Source organism: Mesocricetus auratus, unplaced genomic scaffold (assembly GCF_017639785.1).
Source record: "Mesocricetus auratus isolate SY011 unplaced genomic scaffold, BCM_Maur_2.0 Super-Scaffold_100037, whole genome shotgun sequence".
NCBI lineage: Eukaryota > Metazoa > Chordata > Mammalia > Rodentia > Cricetidae > Mesocricetus > Mesocricetus auratus.
The window spans coordinates 5,894,400-5,910,863 of NW_024429215.1; the positions used below are offsets into that span (position 1 = coordinate 5,894,400).

General features: G+C 51.3%; 2 protein-coding genes across 2 annotated transcripts in view; both read left to right on the forward strand.

Annotated features, from left to right (window-relative positions):
- Prkcg (protein kinase C gamma) overlaps positions 1-9,768 on the forward strand; it is a 28,926-nt gene extending 19,158 nt beyond the window's left edge. The window contains 7 exon segments of the mRNA XM_040734055.1: positions 1,590-1,681; positions 1,767-1,829; positions 2,923-3,061; positions 6,842-6,922; positions 7,426-7,533; positions 8,505-8,645; positions 8,798-9,768. Of these exon segments, the coding sequence (XP_040589989.1) occupies positions 1,590-1,681; positions 1,767-1,829; positions 2,923-3,061; positions 6,842-6,922; positions 7,426-7,533; positions 8,505-8,645; positions 8,798-8,986 (813 nt within the window). The 3' untranslated portion in view covers positions 8,987-9,768.
- A 1,819-nt stretch (positions 9,769-11,587) lies between these two features.
- The window catches only part of Cacng7 (calcium voltage-gated channel auxiliary subunit gamma 7), a 34,876-nt gene continuing 29,999 nt past the window's right edge, over positions 11,588-16,464 (forward strand). The window contains exons 1-2 of the mRNA XM_005084150.3: positions 11,588-11,696; positions 15,167-15,391. Coding sequence (XP_005084207.1) covers positions 15,196-15,391 — 196 coding nt within the window. The 5' untranslated portion in view covers positions 11,588-11,696; positions 15,167-15,195. The remainder of the gene's footprint in view (positions 11,697-15,166; positions 15,392-16,464) is intronic.

Genomic DNA, 16,464 nt, shown 5'->3' on the forward strand with positions numbered 1-16,464 from the left:
ATACATGCATATGCATACACGCATACATATACACACATGCACACATATACATACATGCATATGCATACATGCACACATATATACACATAAACATACATGCACACATATGCATACATGCACGTATAGACACACGTGCACACATACATACGTGCACACATATACATACATGTGCACACATGCACACATATACACATAAACATAATGCACATATGCATACATGCACACATATACATACACACATATGCATATATGCACACATATGCATACATGCACACACCATATATACATACATGTACCCACATATGCACACGCATACATTATTTACAAGTTCCCCCTAAGTAAGCAATAACTAATAGTTGCAAATGAAACCTAATCCCCTTTGGTCCCAGACAGCTAGAATTACATGTGTGTGTTGCTGTAGCATGAGATTCAGTGGTCCTGCATATCGGTCCAGTTCTCTGGTTCTCTTAGAAAGTTGGGTAATTAGAGTAACAGATAGGGCTGAGGAGATTCTGCGGCACCAGGGTTAGAATCTTGAAACCTTCCTGTGTGTTTGTCCAATTCCTCTGGATTACTGGCTAAGTGGATCGAGAGGTCTCCATGTCTATCCCAGGTAGGCAGAAGGAAAAAACGGTTCTTTCTTTCTCTCTTCCTTCCTTCCCTCTCTCTTTCCTTTCATCCATCCCTTCTCTCTATTTCTTCTCTCTCTCTCTCTCCCTCCCTCCCTCCCTCCCTTTCTTTCTGTGAGCTGCCTTGTGGGTGCTGGGAATTGACCCCAGGTTCCTTGGAAGAGCAGCCAGGGACTCCAGTCCCTGACAGAAAGAGCTGTTCTTAGATGGCTGTGGTAGACCATACCTGTAGTCCGGCACTTGGAAGTCAGAGGCAGGAGGATCATGAGTTTGCCAAGGTTATCCTCCGTTACACAGTAAGTTCAAGGCCAGTTTGGGCTACATGAGACCTTCGTTGTTATTTGTTTGTTTTAGATACAGGATTTCTCCATTTTAGCCCTGGTCATCCTGGAACTTGCTCTGTAGACCAGGCTGGACTCAAACGTACAGATTCATCTGCCTCTACCTCCAAAGTGCTGGGATCAAAGGCATGCACCACCACTGGCTGAGACCTTGTCTTAAAGAAAGAAAGAAAGAAAGAAAGAAAGAAAGAAATTTAGAGCTACAGAGATGAATCAGCAGTTAAAGACGTTTATTGCTCTTGCAGAGGACCTAGGTTCAGTTCCCAGCATCCACATAGTGGCCACAGTTTCCTTGAGTCTCCAAGTCCAGGACATTGAATGTCCTCTTCTGACACTCAAAGGCACCAGCCATACATGTGGTGACATATTTACATACAGGCAAAACACTCAAAAAAAAAAAAGAAAAGAAAGAAAGAAAGAAAAGAGAAAGAAAGAAAGAAAAGAGAAAGAAAGAAAGAAAGAAGTTATTTAATCCCAGATCTTGGGGAGACAGAGACCCGGTCTACAGAGCGCGTTCCGGTACAGGTCCCAAAACTACAGAAAAACCCGAATTAAACCAAAACAAAAAAGCTCTCCTGTGGTGTGTCCCTGACACTAAGCCACACCCACTCCTCCCCAGGACCGCCTCTATTTCGTGATGGAGTACGTCACCGGGGGCGATCTAATGTACCACATTCAGCAATTGGGCAAGTTTAAGGAGCCCCACGCAGCGTAAGTCTCTGCACTGGTGAAGGGAGTGGGAGGTGGGCGGGGCGGTCTCGTCACTAACCTCCCGATTTCCCACGTGCTCCTCCAGATTCTACGCTGCGGAAATCGCGATAGGCCTCTTCTTCCTTCACAACCAGGGCATCATCTACAGGTCAGTAGCCCCAGCACTTTCCAGGGAGGGGAGATAGGTCCCTTGAAGGGGATGATGGCATTTCAGCACACAGTCCCTCCGGGTTGCCAAAGGCTAGTTGCCTTGGGTTTTGTGTGCCGCTGCTGTTCTAAAGTACACCACAAGGGGGCTGGAATGATTGTTCAGCGCTTAAGTTACTATGCTCCCCTTGCAGAGGACCGAAGGTCAACTGCAGGTAACTCCAGCCCCAGAAGATGTGGCATCTTCTGTTTGCTTGTTTGGTTTTTTGAGACAGGGTTTCTCTGTATTGTTTTGGAGGCTGTCATGGAACTCGCTCTGTAGACCAGGCTGGTCTTGAACTCACAGAGATCCACCTGCCTCTGCCTCCCGAGTGCTGGGATTAAAGGCGTGTGCCACCACCACTTTGGCCATGACATTCTCTTCTGTCCAGGCACACGGACACACAGACACCCGGACACGGACACACAGACACCCAGACACACACACACACAGTTTTTGAACCTAAAAAACAACCAAAGGTGGGCATTGGTGGCGCACACCTTTAATCCCAGGTAGAGGCAGGTGGACCTCTGTGGGTTCAAGGCCAGCCTGATCTACAGATCGAGTTCCAGGACAGCCTCCAAAGCCACAGAGAAACCCTGTCTCAAAAAACAAAACAAAACCAAAAACAACCAAAGAAGGAAGGAAGGAAGGAAGGAAGGAAGGAAGGAAGGAAGGAAGGAACAAAAAAAAACCAAGGGGAGGAAAAGTTTGGTTTGACTCACGGTTTCCATCACTGAGGAGAAGCCAAGGCTGTTAACTCCTACAGGTGAGAGTAAAAAGCCATGAATTAATCAGGAAGCTAGTGCTCAGCTTGTGTTTCCCATAAGCTTTCCTGCCCAAGAGGGTGGTGTCACCCACAGCAGACTAGGTCTGCCCACTTTAATGAAAGCCATCAAGAGTCCTCTGCAAACATGCCCACAGGCCAACCTGATCTAGGCAATCCCTCACGGTGACTGTCTTCCTGGGAGGTAGTCGATCGCGCCAAGTAGACCGGAAACCCTAGCCATCCCGCCACGGTCGCGCAATTCTCGCCTGTGCTCTTACCCTCCAGGGACCTCAAGCTGGATAACGTGATGCTGGATGCCGAGGGCCACATCAAGATCACAGACTTCGGCATGTGTAAAGAGAATGTCTTCCCCGGGTCCACAACGCGAACGTTCTGCGGGACCCCAGACTACATAGCACCCGAGGTAACCCTGAGCCTGCTGCTCTGCGGGCGCTTGTAACGAGCGCCCCCCCCCGCCAGCCTGGTCCTACAGCCACGTCAGCCCCAAATAAACACACACAGATGCTATGTTAGTTATGAAACTGTTGCTGGTGGCTTGGGCTTCTTATTGGCTAGCTCTGTCTTAATTATTAACCCATAACTACTAATCTATGTATTTCTACACGGTCTCGGCTTTACCAGAGAATGCCTTGTACGTCCTCTCTTCCCAGGCTCACATCTCCACTCCTTTCTGCCTGCGCTTCCCAGAATTCTCTTTGTCTGGTAGCCCCCCCCCCATCCTTCCTGCCTGGCCACTATCCAAACAAGGCTTTATTCATTCACCAACAAGAGAAACCCAGGTACAGAAAGGCAACGCCATCAGGTGCTATTGTCTAGTAGTCATAGCAGGCAGGGCTTGTCCTTGGTTTGTGGGCATCTTGCCAGCTACCACCTATGGTAGTCTGCACCAGCGCCCCTCGTGGAGAGACCCATATGCTGAGCACTTTAAGTCGAGGAGCGGGTCACACTCACATGAAGAGCAGAAAGCAACGAATTAGCACATGTGTTTGCTCGTGCATACCATTCACACACTTCGGACTGTCCTGCCTAGGGAAGGGTACCAGTCACCGTGGGTTAGATCTCCCTACATCAGATGGGTAGGACAAGAAGGACTAGCGGCTGAGTAGCGTCCAGGAGTAGCGTCAGCTTGCAGGAGCGTGAGTAGAGCGTGCACTATTCCAAAGTGGAGAAGGTGGAGACTATTTCTGGAGTGTTTTGAGTGGGAAGGCCCGATGTGAGGCTGTGTCTCTTCTGTATGCAGACTGGGTGGGGCTTACCCTTTAGTACAGAATTGCTGGGCAGCTCACAGATGGTACATGTAGCTTTGTTGTTGACTTTTTTTAAGGAAATGTTTCCATTTTTCCTGTGTGTGTGTGGTATGTGGCATGCGTGTATATGTATGTTTGCATGTATGTAGGCACATTTGTGCAGGTGTGTGGAGGCCCAGGGTTATGGTAGGAAGTCTCCACCATTCTTCCATTTATTCATTGAGTTAAATTCTCTCAGTCAAACCCAGAGTTGCATACAGGGTCCTCTGCTCCCACCTTCCAAGGCTGCAATTAGAGGTGGTCTGCTATACACACCTGGCATTTATGTGGGTTCTGGAGATCCAAACTGTGGTCCCCACACTTATGTGGCAAGCAATTTTAATCACTAAGCCACACAGCCCCCCCTTTTGTTTTTTGCTTTTTTTTTGCGACAGGGTTTCTCTGTAGCTTTGGAGGCTGTCCTGGAACTCGCTCTGTAGACCAGGATGGGCTCAAGCTCACAGAGATCCACCTGCCTCTGCCTCCTGAGTGCTGGGATTAAAGACGTGTGCCATCACCACCTGGCTTTCTTTTTTTTTTCCCCTTCCCCTTTTTGTTTTTAAGACAGGATATCAAGTATCCCAGGCTGGAACTCAATGTGTAATGTCCATGAATTTATGATCCTTCTACCTATCCATCTCTTAGTCCTGGAAGAACAGTTAGCATTTGACAACATACCGGGCTTTATGTGTTTCTGAGGTTCAGACCCAGGTTTTCGTGTATACTAGGCAAACACTTTACTAAGTGGAACCTGAAGCTCATGGGCCTCATACTTTTCTTTTGATGTTGGGAGTTGAACGCGGGCCTTCAACTTACCCGTGATTCTGTAGCGGAAGTAGATCACCACCCTCCTGATGTTCTGAGAGGGCAAGGACAGACCCTTGAGCTCCCTGGGGGAGCAGAAAACTGCCCCTTGGATATGATCCATGGGTAGAAGAATTCCCTGGTGGTAAGGGGCTGGAGCAAACATTTAGAAGGTTCTTACTGTAGCGGGTAGTATTATGAACTGGCTTTTCTAAACTACGGAGGCCATTGGGTTGGGCGTGCTGTCTCTTGACCATTATAGTTGGATCAGTACTAGGGCCCAAGCAGTCAATGTTGTTGGTCATAAAACCTTCCCAGTGATCTGAACTCATTGCAGGAAGGTGGGAAAGCACACACACAATCCTGACTCCAGACTCTGGGTTATTGAGGCAAGAATTCTCCAGGTTTAAGTATCTCCTGTTTTAGCTGGGCACAATGGCACATGCCTTTAATTCCAGCACTCAGGAGGCAGAGGCAGGCAGATCTTTGTGGACAGCCATGGCTACATGGAGAAACTCTGTCTCAAAAAGATAAACAAACAAACAAAAAATCTGGTGTTTTAGCCAAGGGTGGTGGTGCATACCTTTAATCTCAGCTCAAGTGGGACTATCTCCAGTTTGAAGACACCTGGAGCTCTCTAGTGAGACCCTGTACTGCTTGGGAGAAAAGGAAAGAACAAAAGGAAAGAGAAAAGAATCTAATCAGGTATGGTGTCTCACTTTTATAATCCTAGCATACAGGAGGTGGAGGCAGGAGGATCATGAGTTCAAGGCCATCCTTGTCTACAGAGACAGCTAACCTGGGCTACATGAAATCTTGTCTTTAAAAAGAAAATTATGTGGTATTTAAAATTTAGCCTGAGGGTCAACCAGATGACTCAGTGGGTAGAGCACTGACTGCCAAGACCAATGACTTGTGTTTTATCCTGGGAACCCACACAGTGGAAACAGAGACCTGACTCCTTCCTGAATGTCATTCTTTGACCTCCACACAGAAGCCATGACATGCATACACTCTCTCCAGTAAATAAATAAGGAAAACATTTTAAAAATAAGATTTAGCAAAAAAAAAAAAAAGATTAGCTCTGTATTTGTAGCATTCAAACAGAGGCACAGTTAACTAAAATATTCTATGGGACTTGTTCCTTGACCCTTAGGCTTTTTGGTTGCTTGTTTATTTTTTAAATTATTTATTATTATGCATACAGTTTTTTATCTGTGTACATGCTTGTACCCCAGAAGAAGGCATCAAACCTCATTATAGATGGTTGTGAGCCACCATGTGGTTGCTGTGAACTGAACTCAGGACCTCTGGAAGAACATGCTGTGCTCTTAACCTCTGAGCCATCTCCCCAGCCCTAGTTGCTTGTTTTTTGAGACGGGGTTTCTCTGGGTAGCTCTGGCTGTTCTGGGTCTCACTCTGTAGACCAGGCTGACCTTGAACTCAGAGATCTGCCTGCCCCTGCCTCCTGAATGCTGGAAATAAAGGCATGTGCCACCATGCTTGGCCTACCTAGGCTTTAAAATATTAAGTTTATTATTATTATTTGTGTATGCATGTTAGCACATGTCACAGTATATGTGTGGAGGGTTAGAGGAGAAATTTTCAAAGTCTGTTCTCTCCACTTTAAAAAAAAAGTTGTGTGTGTGTGTGAGAGAGAGAGAGACAGAGAGACAGAGAGAGAGAGACAGAGAGAGAGAGAGCATGTCATCTGCTGTTACCGTGGCAGCCCTTAGGTAGCCTTTATATATGACAACAAAGGAACCTTATAAGTATATAAAAATCATTTCCCGGATTTTCCAAAGGGTGGAGCCCTTGCTAAAATATTCAGAGCGGAGAATATTTGTCTCAAAAAACACTTGAAATGGGTCAGGATCCAGAGAGAGAGAGAGGCCAGAGGAATCCCGCACGTCTTAAAGAAGTCACAGCCAGATACGGTGTCACGTATCTGAATTCCTAGCACTCAGGAGGTGGAGGCCGGAGGAGGAAGAGTTCAAGGTCATCTTCCAATACATAGTTAGCTCAAAGCTAGTCTGAACTACATGAGACCCTGTCTCCAGACAAGTCACACTCTTTACCTTCTCCTCCTTTAGATCATTGCCTATCAGCCATATGGGAAGTCTGTGGACTGGTGGTCTTTCGGGGTCCTGCTGTATGAGATGCTGGCAGGACAGGTAAGGGGAAGTGGGGAGGTGTTGGCTTGACTAATGGCCACGTAGAGTGGATGTCCCTTTTTATGTGGCATTATTCTTGAAGAAACTGGTGGTCCCTTTTAAAAGAAATCTGCAGCGAAGCTGGGGGCAGGACAGCGCTGTCCACGGTCCTGAAACATTGTTGCAACCCTGTTGGTTAGGCTTTTGTTTCATGTTTTTGTTGTGGACCTCTTGCGGGTTTTTTTTTTGGGGTGGGGCAGGGTTTCTCTCTGATGAACCATACAAACGATCTTCAGAACGATGTAATAGCCACGGTATGCACATGAAGGATGTCTTTAAGTTCAAAAGATAACTGCATGTAACCCCAACACCTGGGAGGTGTAGACATAAGGGGATTAGGAATTCAGGGTCTTGGATGGGGGATGTATTATCAGAGAGCTTCTGTTTGAAGTGGACCACGAAGGGACGCAGGCTTGGGAAAGGCGGCCTGGCACACTCTGACGTGACTCTCCCTACTTTTGTAGCCACCCTTTGACGGGGAAGATGAGGAGGAGCTGTTTCAAGCCATCATGGAGCAAACGGTCACCTATCCCAAGTCACTTTCCCGGGAAGCTGTGGCCATCTGCAAGGGGGTGAGAGCCCCAACCCACACACCCCAGTTGCCGTCTCTCTTAGAGAAAGTTTCCTGTCACTCAAACCTCTTTGTGGCCATCTGCTGCAAAAGTCAGCTGAACAATATTCTGTCATCCCTGACCAAGGGTGGCTTCTACCTCAGCATCCTCTGCCATACCCACATCCTGGCATGCTGCAGGAAATGCCAAAATGCAAGCCTCAGTTTCTTCTTCCTCACTCGGTGCAGGAGAAAGTGCCTGGCCTATAGGAGACCTTCTATTTCCAACTCTCTCTCTCTGTCTCTCTCTCTCTCTCTGTCTCTCTGTCTCTGTCTGTCTCTGTCTCTGTCTCTCTGTCTCTCTGTCTCTGTCTCTGTCTCTGTCTCTGTCTCTCTCTCTCTCTCTCTCTCTCTCTCTCTCTCTCTCTCTCTCTCTCTCTCGGCTTTTCAAGACAGGGTTTCTCTGTGAAACAGTCCTGCTATCCTGGCACTTGCTCTGTAGACCAGGCTGGCCTTGAACTCACAGAGATCCATCCGCCTGCCTCTGCCTCCCGAATGCTGGGATTAAAGGCACGTGCCACCATCTCCCGGTGATTTTGGGGGGGGGGTCAAGACAGGGTTTCTCTGTGGCTTTGGAGGCTGTCCTGGAACTAGCTCTTGTAGACCAGGCTGGTCTCCAACTCACAGAGATCCGCCTGCCTCTGCCTCCCGAGTGCTGGGATTAAAGGTGTGTGCCACCAATGCCCAGCGATTTTTAAGGCATTTTAAATTGCATTTTTAAAAATCTGTTGATTTTGTTTGTGTGCGCGCGAGCGTGCATGTGCGCACAAGCATGGCATAGCACATACGAGGAGTTCAGAGGACAATTTATGGAGTCATTTTTCCCCTTCCTTCTTGTGGGTCCTAGGGATCGAACTCAGGTCATCAGGCGTGGTGGCAAGTGCCTTTACTCACTGAACTATCTGGCAGGCCCTCTTTGTGTGTCTCCCATAGTTCCTGACCAAGCACCCGGGAAAGCGCCTGGGCTCAGGGCCAGATGGTGAACCCACCATCCGGGCACACGGTTTTTTCCGCTGGATCGACTGGGAGAGGTTGGAGAGACTGGAGATCGCACCTCCTTTCAGACCACGTCCGGTCAGTTGCCCTCCCAGCTTCCGTCCCTGGGGGTTGGGGCTCACGAGTTTCAGTACCCGTGTGTGGAGGTGGGGGAACCCTGCATCAGAGATCGTGGGGTGTGCATAGGTTCTGATTATCACAGATTAATTTTCCAACCGTTCCTAAAACAGTGTGGGCGCAGTGGCGAAAACTTTGACAAGTTCTTCACGCGGGCGGCGCCAGCATTGACCCCGCCAGACCGCCTGGTCCTAGCCAGCATAGACCAAGCGGATTTCCAGGGCTTTACCTATGTGAACCCGGACTTCGTGCACCCAGATGCTCGTAGCCCCACAAGCCCAGTGCCCGTGCCTGTCATGTAATCTCACCTGCCGCCGCTAGGTGTCCCCAGTGCCTCTGCCCCCTTCCCCTGCCACGCCGGCTGCAGCACCCCCCCACCTCTAGTCCGGATTCTAGGTCCCGCACCCCAGCCTTTTGGCCTCGTCTCCGCACCCCACCGGGTTCTAGATGCTGTCCCCAAGCATTGCTGGCATTTTAAACGCCATACAGTCTCTAGAGCCTTTCAGTGTTCTAGATTCCGTTGTGCTGAGCCTTGCCCCCGCCCCCAACATCTGGATGCTGTTCTAATTGTTCCCGGAAACCCCACTCCGTGTGGGGTTCTAGACTCCATCTTGGTAGTTTTATGCCTTTCTCCTCCTCCACCACCCTGGGGGAAATAGTCTCATGGGATTGCCTGCTCCAGACTAAGACTCCAGATCAGCCCGCCCGCCCGCATCCTTCAAGGCTCCTCCTACCTCCACTTGAGTTGTAGAGCTAAGTGGGAGGCTGGGCTCCGTGTTCCAGGCCACCTCCCTTCCACGCTCTGGGGATTCCTGGCATGCACGGAGGATTCTTTGCCCGACGGCTGTCAGTCAGCTTTTGTTCTAGACTTGCTCCAGAACCCATCACTCACTGCCCACCTGCTCCCCACCCCCAACCCCCCTGTGCATGGCCCCAGCCTTGGTCGGAATCACACCTCCCCACCCTCGTCCTCCCGCAGTGCCTGCCACTCTCTGGGACTTTCTTCTCCCCCACTCCCCTTCCTTGAGCCTCTCCCACCCAGACACAGCTGCTGGAGAATAAATTTGGGATGCTGATGCTAAAATGTTTGGATGTTTTCTTGTAAGCTTGGGGAATGAAAGGGGGTGCGGAGGTGGGCCGGCTGTACATGGAAACAAACATAGGGGGTGTGGAGAGCCAGGAGGCACAGACCCGTAAAATGAAAGGGAAGACACCTTCGGCGTGCAAGCTACATGCAGAGCCTGGGACCAATGTGACCGCTTTGGTCACAGACTTAATGAGGAAGAACGCCCCTCGACCATTAATTGTGTCAGCAAATGACCGACCCTGCACCCAGATGCCACACGTGCATATTCACCCAGAGCAAAGCGCAAACACACGCATGCACGCACGCACGCACACATGCACACACACACACACACACACACACACACACACACACACCAGGATCCAGGGGAGTCCTGGAAAGGGAGATGAAAGGCTGGCCCCCATGTGGAGAGACAGAAATGATCAGGAGGAAGGACCCCGTGTTACAGAAGCCGAGTCAGTCAGAACCTGGGGGCTTAGAAACCAGTTAGCAAGGCAGAAGCGTCCTCCCGGCCTCTCTCTACCCTGACCCAGTTGCAAGTGTATGAGGAGGGGAGCGGGGAGTGGAGGGGGCCGATCAAGATAGACTACGTTTCCCAGAAGACATCGGAGAAGACTCCGACCCCCCACCCCCAGGTGCTGGCCTCTGGCCGCCAGGGCTGATGGGGAATGTAGTCTCTGGGTCGGGCAGGCCAGCAGAACGGTGTGCCTGTCAGTGTGTTTAGAGGGGACAGAGCCTCAAAAGCTTAGCAGGTTCCTTGGAGGGCCTGGCATCTCCTCTCTGGGTTTCCGAGTCTCACTCCAATTGGATGCTGAGGCTATCCCTTTCTCTGGCACCACCACTCCTGTACCCCTCTCTGGTTCCTGAAGGCCCTAGCCCAAATTCCGACCCTCGGCGGGCGGCCTGCCCCTTTAAGAGTGGCCCCGCTGACATCACGGCGGGGGGGGGGGCTGGCCCCGCTCCCGGCTCCGCGGCGTCTGCAGGACCAGGCTCTGCTCTGCGCCTGCCCACCAGCTGCTCTAGGGACCCCGGCCCGGGACGCCCCTTCCCGCCTTCTCCAGCTGCCCAGACCCCAGGCTCCGCCCCTTGCCTGGCTACAGCCCCAGTCTTCATCAGGGGACCCCCCTACTCCAGCTTGGCCCTGCTGTCTCTCCTCAGAGAGTATCTATCTATCTATCTATCTACCTATCTATCTATCTATCTATCTATCTATCTCTATTTCTCTATCTCCTCCATCCCCATCTCCAAGCTCAAGATCCCTGGACTTCGGTTTCCCTTGATCCAAGGCCTCTGAGCTTCCCCTGCCTGGATTCTGGGGCTCTCTGACCTCTCCACTTCCAGGGCCTCAGAATCTCTGAGCCTCTGTAGTGGTGGGGGCGGGGACACCTGAAACTACTCCATCTCTGTCTCTCCTTCTCTGTCCGTCTCCTCCAATCTCAGGACTCGTGAGTTCCAGAATCTCTCTCTCTCTCTCTCTCTCTCTCTCTCTCTCTCTCTCTCTCTCTCTCTCTCTCTCTCTCTCTCTCTCTCTCTCTCTCTCTCTCTCTCTCTCTCTCTGCCCCTCTCGGGCTCTCTGCCTCTGTTTCTATCCTCTCCCTCCCTGCCTGCCCCCCCCATCCTGAAGGCTCATCTCATTCCCTCTCTGCATCCTTCCCCTTCCCTCCCCGCCCCTCCCCTCCTCCGCAGTAGCCAATGAGCGGCCGCCGGTCCCTGCTCCCGGCTGCGTCCGCCGAGTGAGGCCGCGGGCGCGGGGGTTGGGGGGTGGGAGGCCGGGAAGGGGGCCGGGACGCCGGGCTCGGGGGCGGGGGCGGGGGGCGCGGGCACCGGAGACCCCGGTGGCGGCGGCGGCGGCCGGGGGAAACCGCGGGGCCGGTCATGCGGCTGCGGGGCCCGCGGCCCGGAGCGTCCGCCCAGCCCTGAGAGAGGTAAGAGCGAGGGGAGGGTCCGGCCAGGCAGGGGGCTCTGCGCTGGACCACTCTCAGAGGCAGTTGGGGCTCCAAGAGGCTGTAGGGGCTCCGGGAGTGGGAATCTGGGGTTTCCAGTGTCGGATTTGGGAAGGTTTGGGTGGATGGAGGGACATTTGGGCCTGGTGCATCCCAGAGGACCGGGGTCCGAGGGTCCAGGAGTAAGAAAACAAACTCCTGGTGTTTGAGTTCCGAGATCGTCGCCACTGGGCAGGGTCTGGGTAGGGTCTTCGAGGAAGGCGGTAACGGATAAAGGCGGAGGGCCCAGGCCGGTAGAGGAAGCTGCGAGTCTGGGAAAGGGTCTCTAGAAGAGAGAAGAGTGACGGTCTGGGAGATGGAGTTTGGACTTGGGCTTTGAGGAATGGAACTTCAGCCATTCAAACACCCAGATCGCAGGAACGCTGGGGGTGAAAGACCAGAAGGAGATGCCAGGCCTGGCGGAGGTGGGGGTATCCCAGAGGAGGGGTGGCTGCAGATAAAGAGCTCTGAGTGGGTCAGGAAGAAAGGACAGGAGCTGGACGGGAGGAGAGGGATTAACGTGAGGAGCGAGGGGACTTGGAGAGGTCCAGCTCCCCGCACTGAGAGTCCAGCCGGATTTGCAGAGCCGGAGGCTGAGGTCAGCTACCTGGACCGAGACAGTCCGGTGAGGGTGACTGGGTGGAGAACGCTTGTATGAGCCGAGGATTGGAAGCGGAGCAGGCGGCTGGCGGTCAGGCTCCAGAGCCACTTGGGAGGGGGATGGGAGGAAGAGCCAGCCAGAGCTCTGACAGAATCTAGATCTTTGGGTCCTCCACGAGGTTGAGGTTGGAAGTGAGGAGTTCTGGAGGCTCGGAGTACCTGGATGGTCGTCGCGGGTGACTCTGGCGCTAGGGTCTTTATTGGGATGAGGTGGATTCCCAATGCGCACAGGATTGAGGAAATGTGGAAAGCGGAGCCTCAGGTCGTCTCAATTGCCCTGCTGGGGAAATGTTTGGGGGAGGTGTCTCAAACTTTATAATGAAAAAAATGATGAGTGGGAGCTGGAGAGATGGTGGCTCAGCGGCTAAGAGCACTTGCTGCTCTTCCAGAAGCCTGGAGTTTGCTACTCCAGTTCCAGAGTCTCCGTCACCCCTGGCCTCTCTTGCAGGAGGATCTATCAGCTTTGGCCTCCTAGGGCACCTGCATTCTCCTGACCATACCCACATGCACACACACACACACACACACACACACACACACACACACACACACACACACACAGAGAGAGAGAGAGAGAGAGAGAGAGAGAGAGAGAGAGAGAGAGAGAGAGAGAATTTGTTTATTACTACGGGGAATAAGTGTCTCTGGTCGTAGAAGACTCTGAGGTAAATTGGGGGATAATAAGATGAGTCCTGCAGGCACATTGTGGCATTTTGTGGCAAGGAGGAATTTCTTGCGCCGTGAGTGGGGGTGTAAGTGTAGATAGAGAATTTGGGGCTGTTGAGATAGCTCTGTTGGTAAAGGTGCCTCTGCTGTGGAGCATCCAACCTGGACCTCAGCTAGATCCCTCAGACCCACATAGTGAGGAGAAGGAACCAACTCTCAAAGAAAGTTGTTCTCTGACCTCCAAATGGTTCCATGGATCTCTCTCTCTCTCTCTCTCTCTCTCTCTCTCTCTCTCTCTCTCTCTCTCTCTCCTCTCTCCCTCTTCCTCTCTCTCCCTCCGTCCCTCCCCCCTCTCTCTTTCTTTCTCCCCATTCCTGTTAGCACACCTGAGCTCCTGATTGGAATTTGGGAGGTCTCAGATATAACTGACTGGGCATTTCTTATTTGGAAAGTGCAGGACTGAGACTGGAAAGTTCCAGCATGGGAAATCAGGGTCCAGAGTCTGGCAGAATTTTGGGAATGGGGTGGGGTGTACTGGAATTCCTGCTTAGATGGTCGATTCAGAGTGCTGGTGTCTTGTTTGCAGGATGAGGGGCATTGGTTTCACTGATGTTCTCTGGTTGGGAATGCTGGGTGGGAGGGACCCAGTTCAAGCTCTTGATATGCTGAGAGTCTCTAATCCAGATGGTAGCTTCAGATCTCTGGGTCCTAATGTCCAGCATCCCAGATTCAGGGGCATGCCTGGATCTGGAAGAGTAGGGCTAGGTTTGGATCTGAGATTGTACGGCTGATTTGACCCCAAGCTAGGGAGATGACTCGGAGGGCAAAGCATTAGCCACAGCAATGTGAGGACCCGAGCTCAGAGTCCTAGAACCCTCATAAGGCTGGTCATGGTAGCATGTATCCGTAATGAAGGCGTTTCTGAGAAAAGTAGGAGATAAGACAGAAACAGGAGAATGCCTGGTTAAAGTTTGTATGGCAGCTAGCTTGGGATATGCAGGGGCAAACAGTTCAAATGTGGAATGTGGTGGAAGGCCACAGGGTCCTCTGACCACCACAGACGCCTGCCCGTTCTCAAACACACACACACACACACACACACACACACACACACACACACTGGATTTTAAAATATTACAACTGAGTGTTAGGGTGACACTAAGCATCCAAGAGTGTAAAGTCAGAGTCAGGAGCAGGGCTGTGCTCAAAGTCTTACGTAGACCTGAAGTCAAGTGTGGGAGTCCAAAGTATGGGGTTAGGGAGCCTGGGTGGTGACCTACTTTGGGGATTATGGAATGTGCTTCAGAGCTAGGTTCTACAGAAAACACTTTAGTGTACAGGTCAGGGCACAGAGTTAGAGCTGGGTAGTGTGGGATAAAATTTCTGAATAAATCAAGTTGTCTGAATAAATTCAGTGTCTAAACCTAGTACTCCAGTTTTGCTTAAAATGCACTTACAGACCGCACGTGCGTGTGTGCGTGCATGTGTGTGTGTGTGATAGCTAAGGGTTAATCGGAGCACAGAGTCAGGGTTGAGGTAGCCGCTCCAAATTTGAGGTTGTTGATTTGGCTAGTTTCTGAGTCACTGGCTTACTTCAAAGGTTAGGAACCATGCTAAGGGCTGGCTTCTAAAATTGGGCTTTGCAAGTCAACGTAGGAGGTTGGGTCTGGGGGACTCAGTCTTGGGTTTAGAGTTGGAATTTTAATCAGAATCCTGACATTTTGGACCTCTGGTCTAGATACGGCTCAAGTCGAGAATCCTCTCTGTGTCTGACTTAAAGACTGTGACTGCAAGTCTTATCTCAGATTTGAGAACCTGCGTCCATTAAGGGTAGGACGCAAAAAAACAAAACAAAAACAAAAACAAAAAACCAAGGATAGGACGCAGAAATGGGTCAGAGAAGTCCAATATGGATGTTTGGAGTCAACAATCGGTATCCTTCAGGGCTGGGATTTTGGGTCACTGCTCAGAAATAAGGCTTGAGGGTTTGGTTGTAGAGTTTCAGTCCCTGACTACAGCTAATGTCCCAAATGGCTTCATGGGTTGGGGATTCTGGGCACTCTCTACTATAGCTTCTGGTCCCGCAGGCCCCGCAGGGCGCCCCCCGCCGCTCAGGATGAGCCACTGCAGCAGCCGCGCCCTGACCCTGCTGAGCAGCGTGTTCGGTGCCTGCGGCCTGCTCCTCGTGGGCATCGCGGTCAGCACGGACTACTGGCTGTACATGGAGGAGGGGACCGTTTTGCCGCAGAACCAGACCACCGAGGTCAAGATGGCGCTGCACGCTGGCCTCTGGAGAGTCTGCTTCTTTGCAGGTGCCTCCCCCTACCTGCCCTCAGTCACCCCAAAGTCATTATCTAGAGTCGCACATCTTAAGACTCTGCGAATCCAGAAGTTGTTTATTTCTCTCCTGGAAGTTAAATTTCAGCACAGAATCTTCAGGCCTGCCCCTTTATTCCCTAGTTATTGAAGATCTGATACTCAAAATCCATATCTCTAACCCCGTTCTCAAGAGCTCTGAGAGAAGTCAACAGCATAGGGCAAGGGAGGTGGTTGGCAGAATCCCGATGACCCGAGTTTCATCCTCAGACCCGCATGGCGGAAGGAGAAAATCTGGTTCTGAACGCTGTCCTCTGACTGACACCCTTGCCCACTGGCCTGCTCACACCCCTCTCCCCAAAAATCAGTAGCATAATTTATTGGGGGATTTCAAGACAGGGTTTCTCTGTATTGTTTTGGAGGCTGTCCTGGAACTCTCTCTGTAGACCAGGCTGGCCTCCAACTCACAGAGACCCGCCTGCCTCTGCCTCCCTAGTGCGACACCAACACCCGGCCATGATTTTTTTAAAGTGACAATTAAAAAAAAACAACTCAGAATTCTAGGGCTAGAGTTATAGGTAGCGCAATCGGTCGAATACTTGCTTAGCACACAGCAAGCCCTGGGATCGACCCCTGGAACTTCATAAATTATGTGTAAGGGTACATGTCTGTAATCATGGCACCTGGGAGATCAGAGGCAAGAGGATCAAGGTGATCCGCTGCTATGGAGGGAGTTCAAAGACAACCGGAGAGACACGAGTCTGTCTCAAAAACGAAAAGAAAACAAACACACAAGGAAGCCAGGCAACAGTTTAGATTCAGAACTTACTCCTTGGACAGTTCCAGCGTTTGAGGGGGAGCTGGAAGACTCCACGCCTTCCTTCTAGCTGGACTTTAAGACGATTTCCTTTAAGAAACCCCAGCTTCCACGAACGCAGGAATCCAGGAGTCCCTGTCCACAGCTCCCTCCTCATTTGGAAGGTTAAAATCCAGCCCCGACCTCCTCCACCCTCCAATCTCCAGAGCAAACAAGATCTTCCAAACTCCATGGCGCCCTGTCCTACTTACT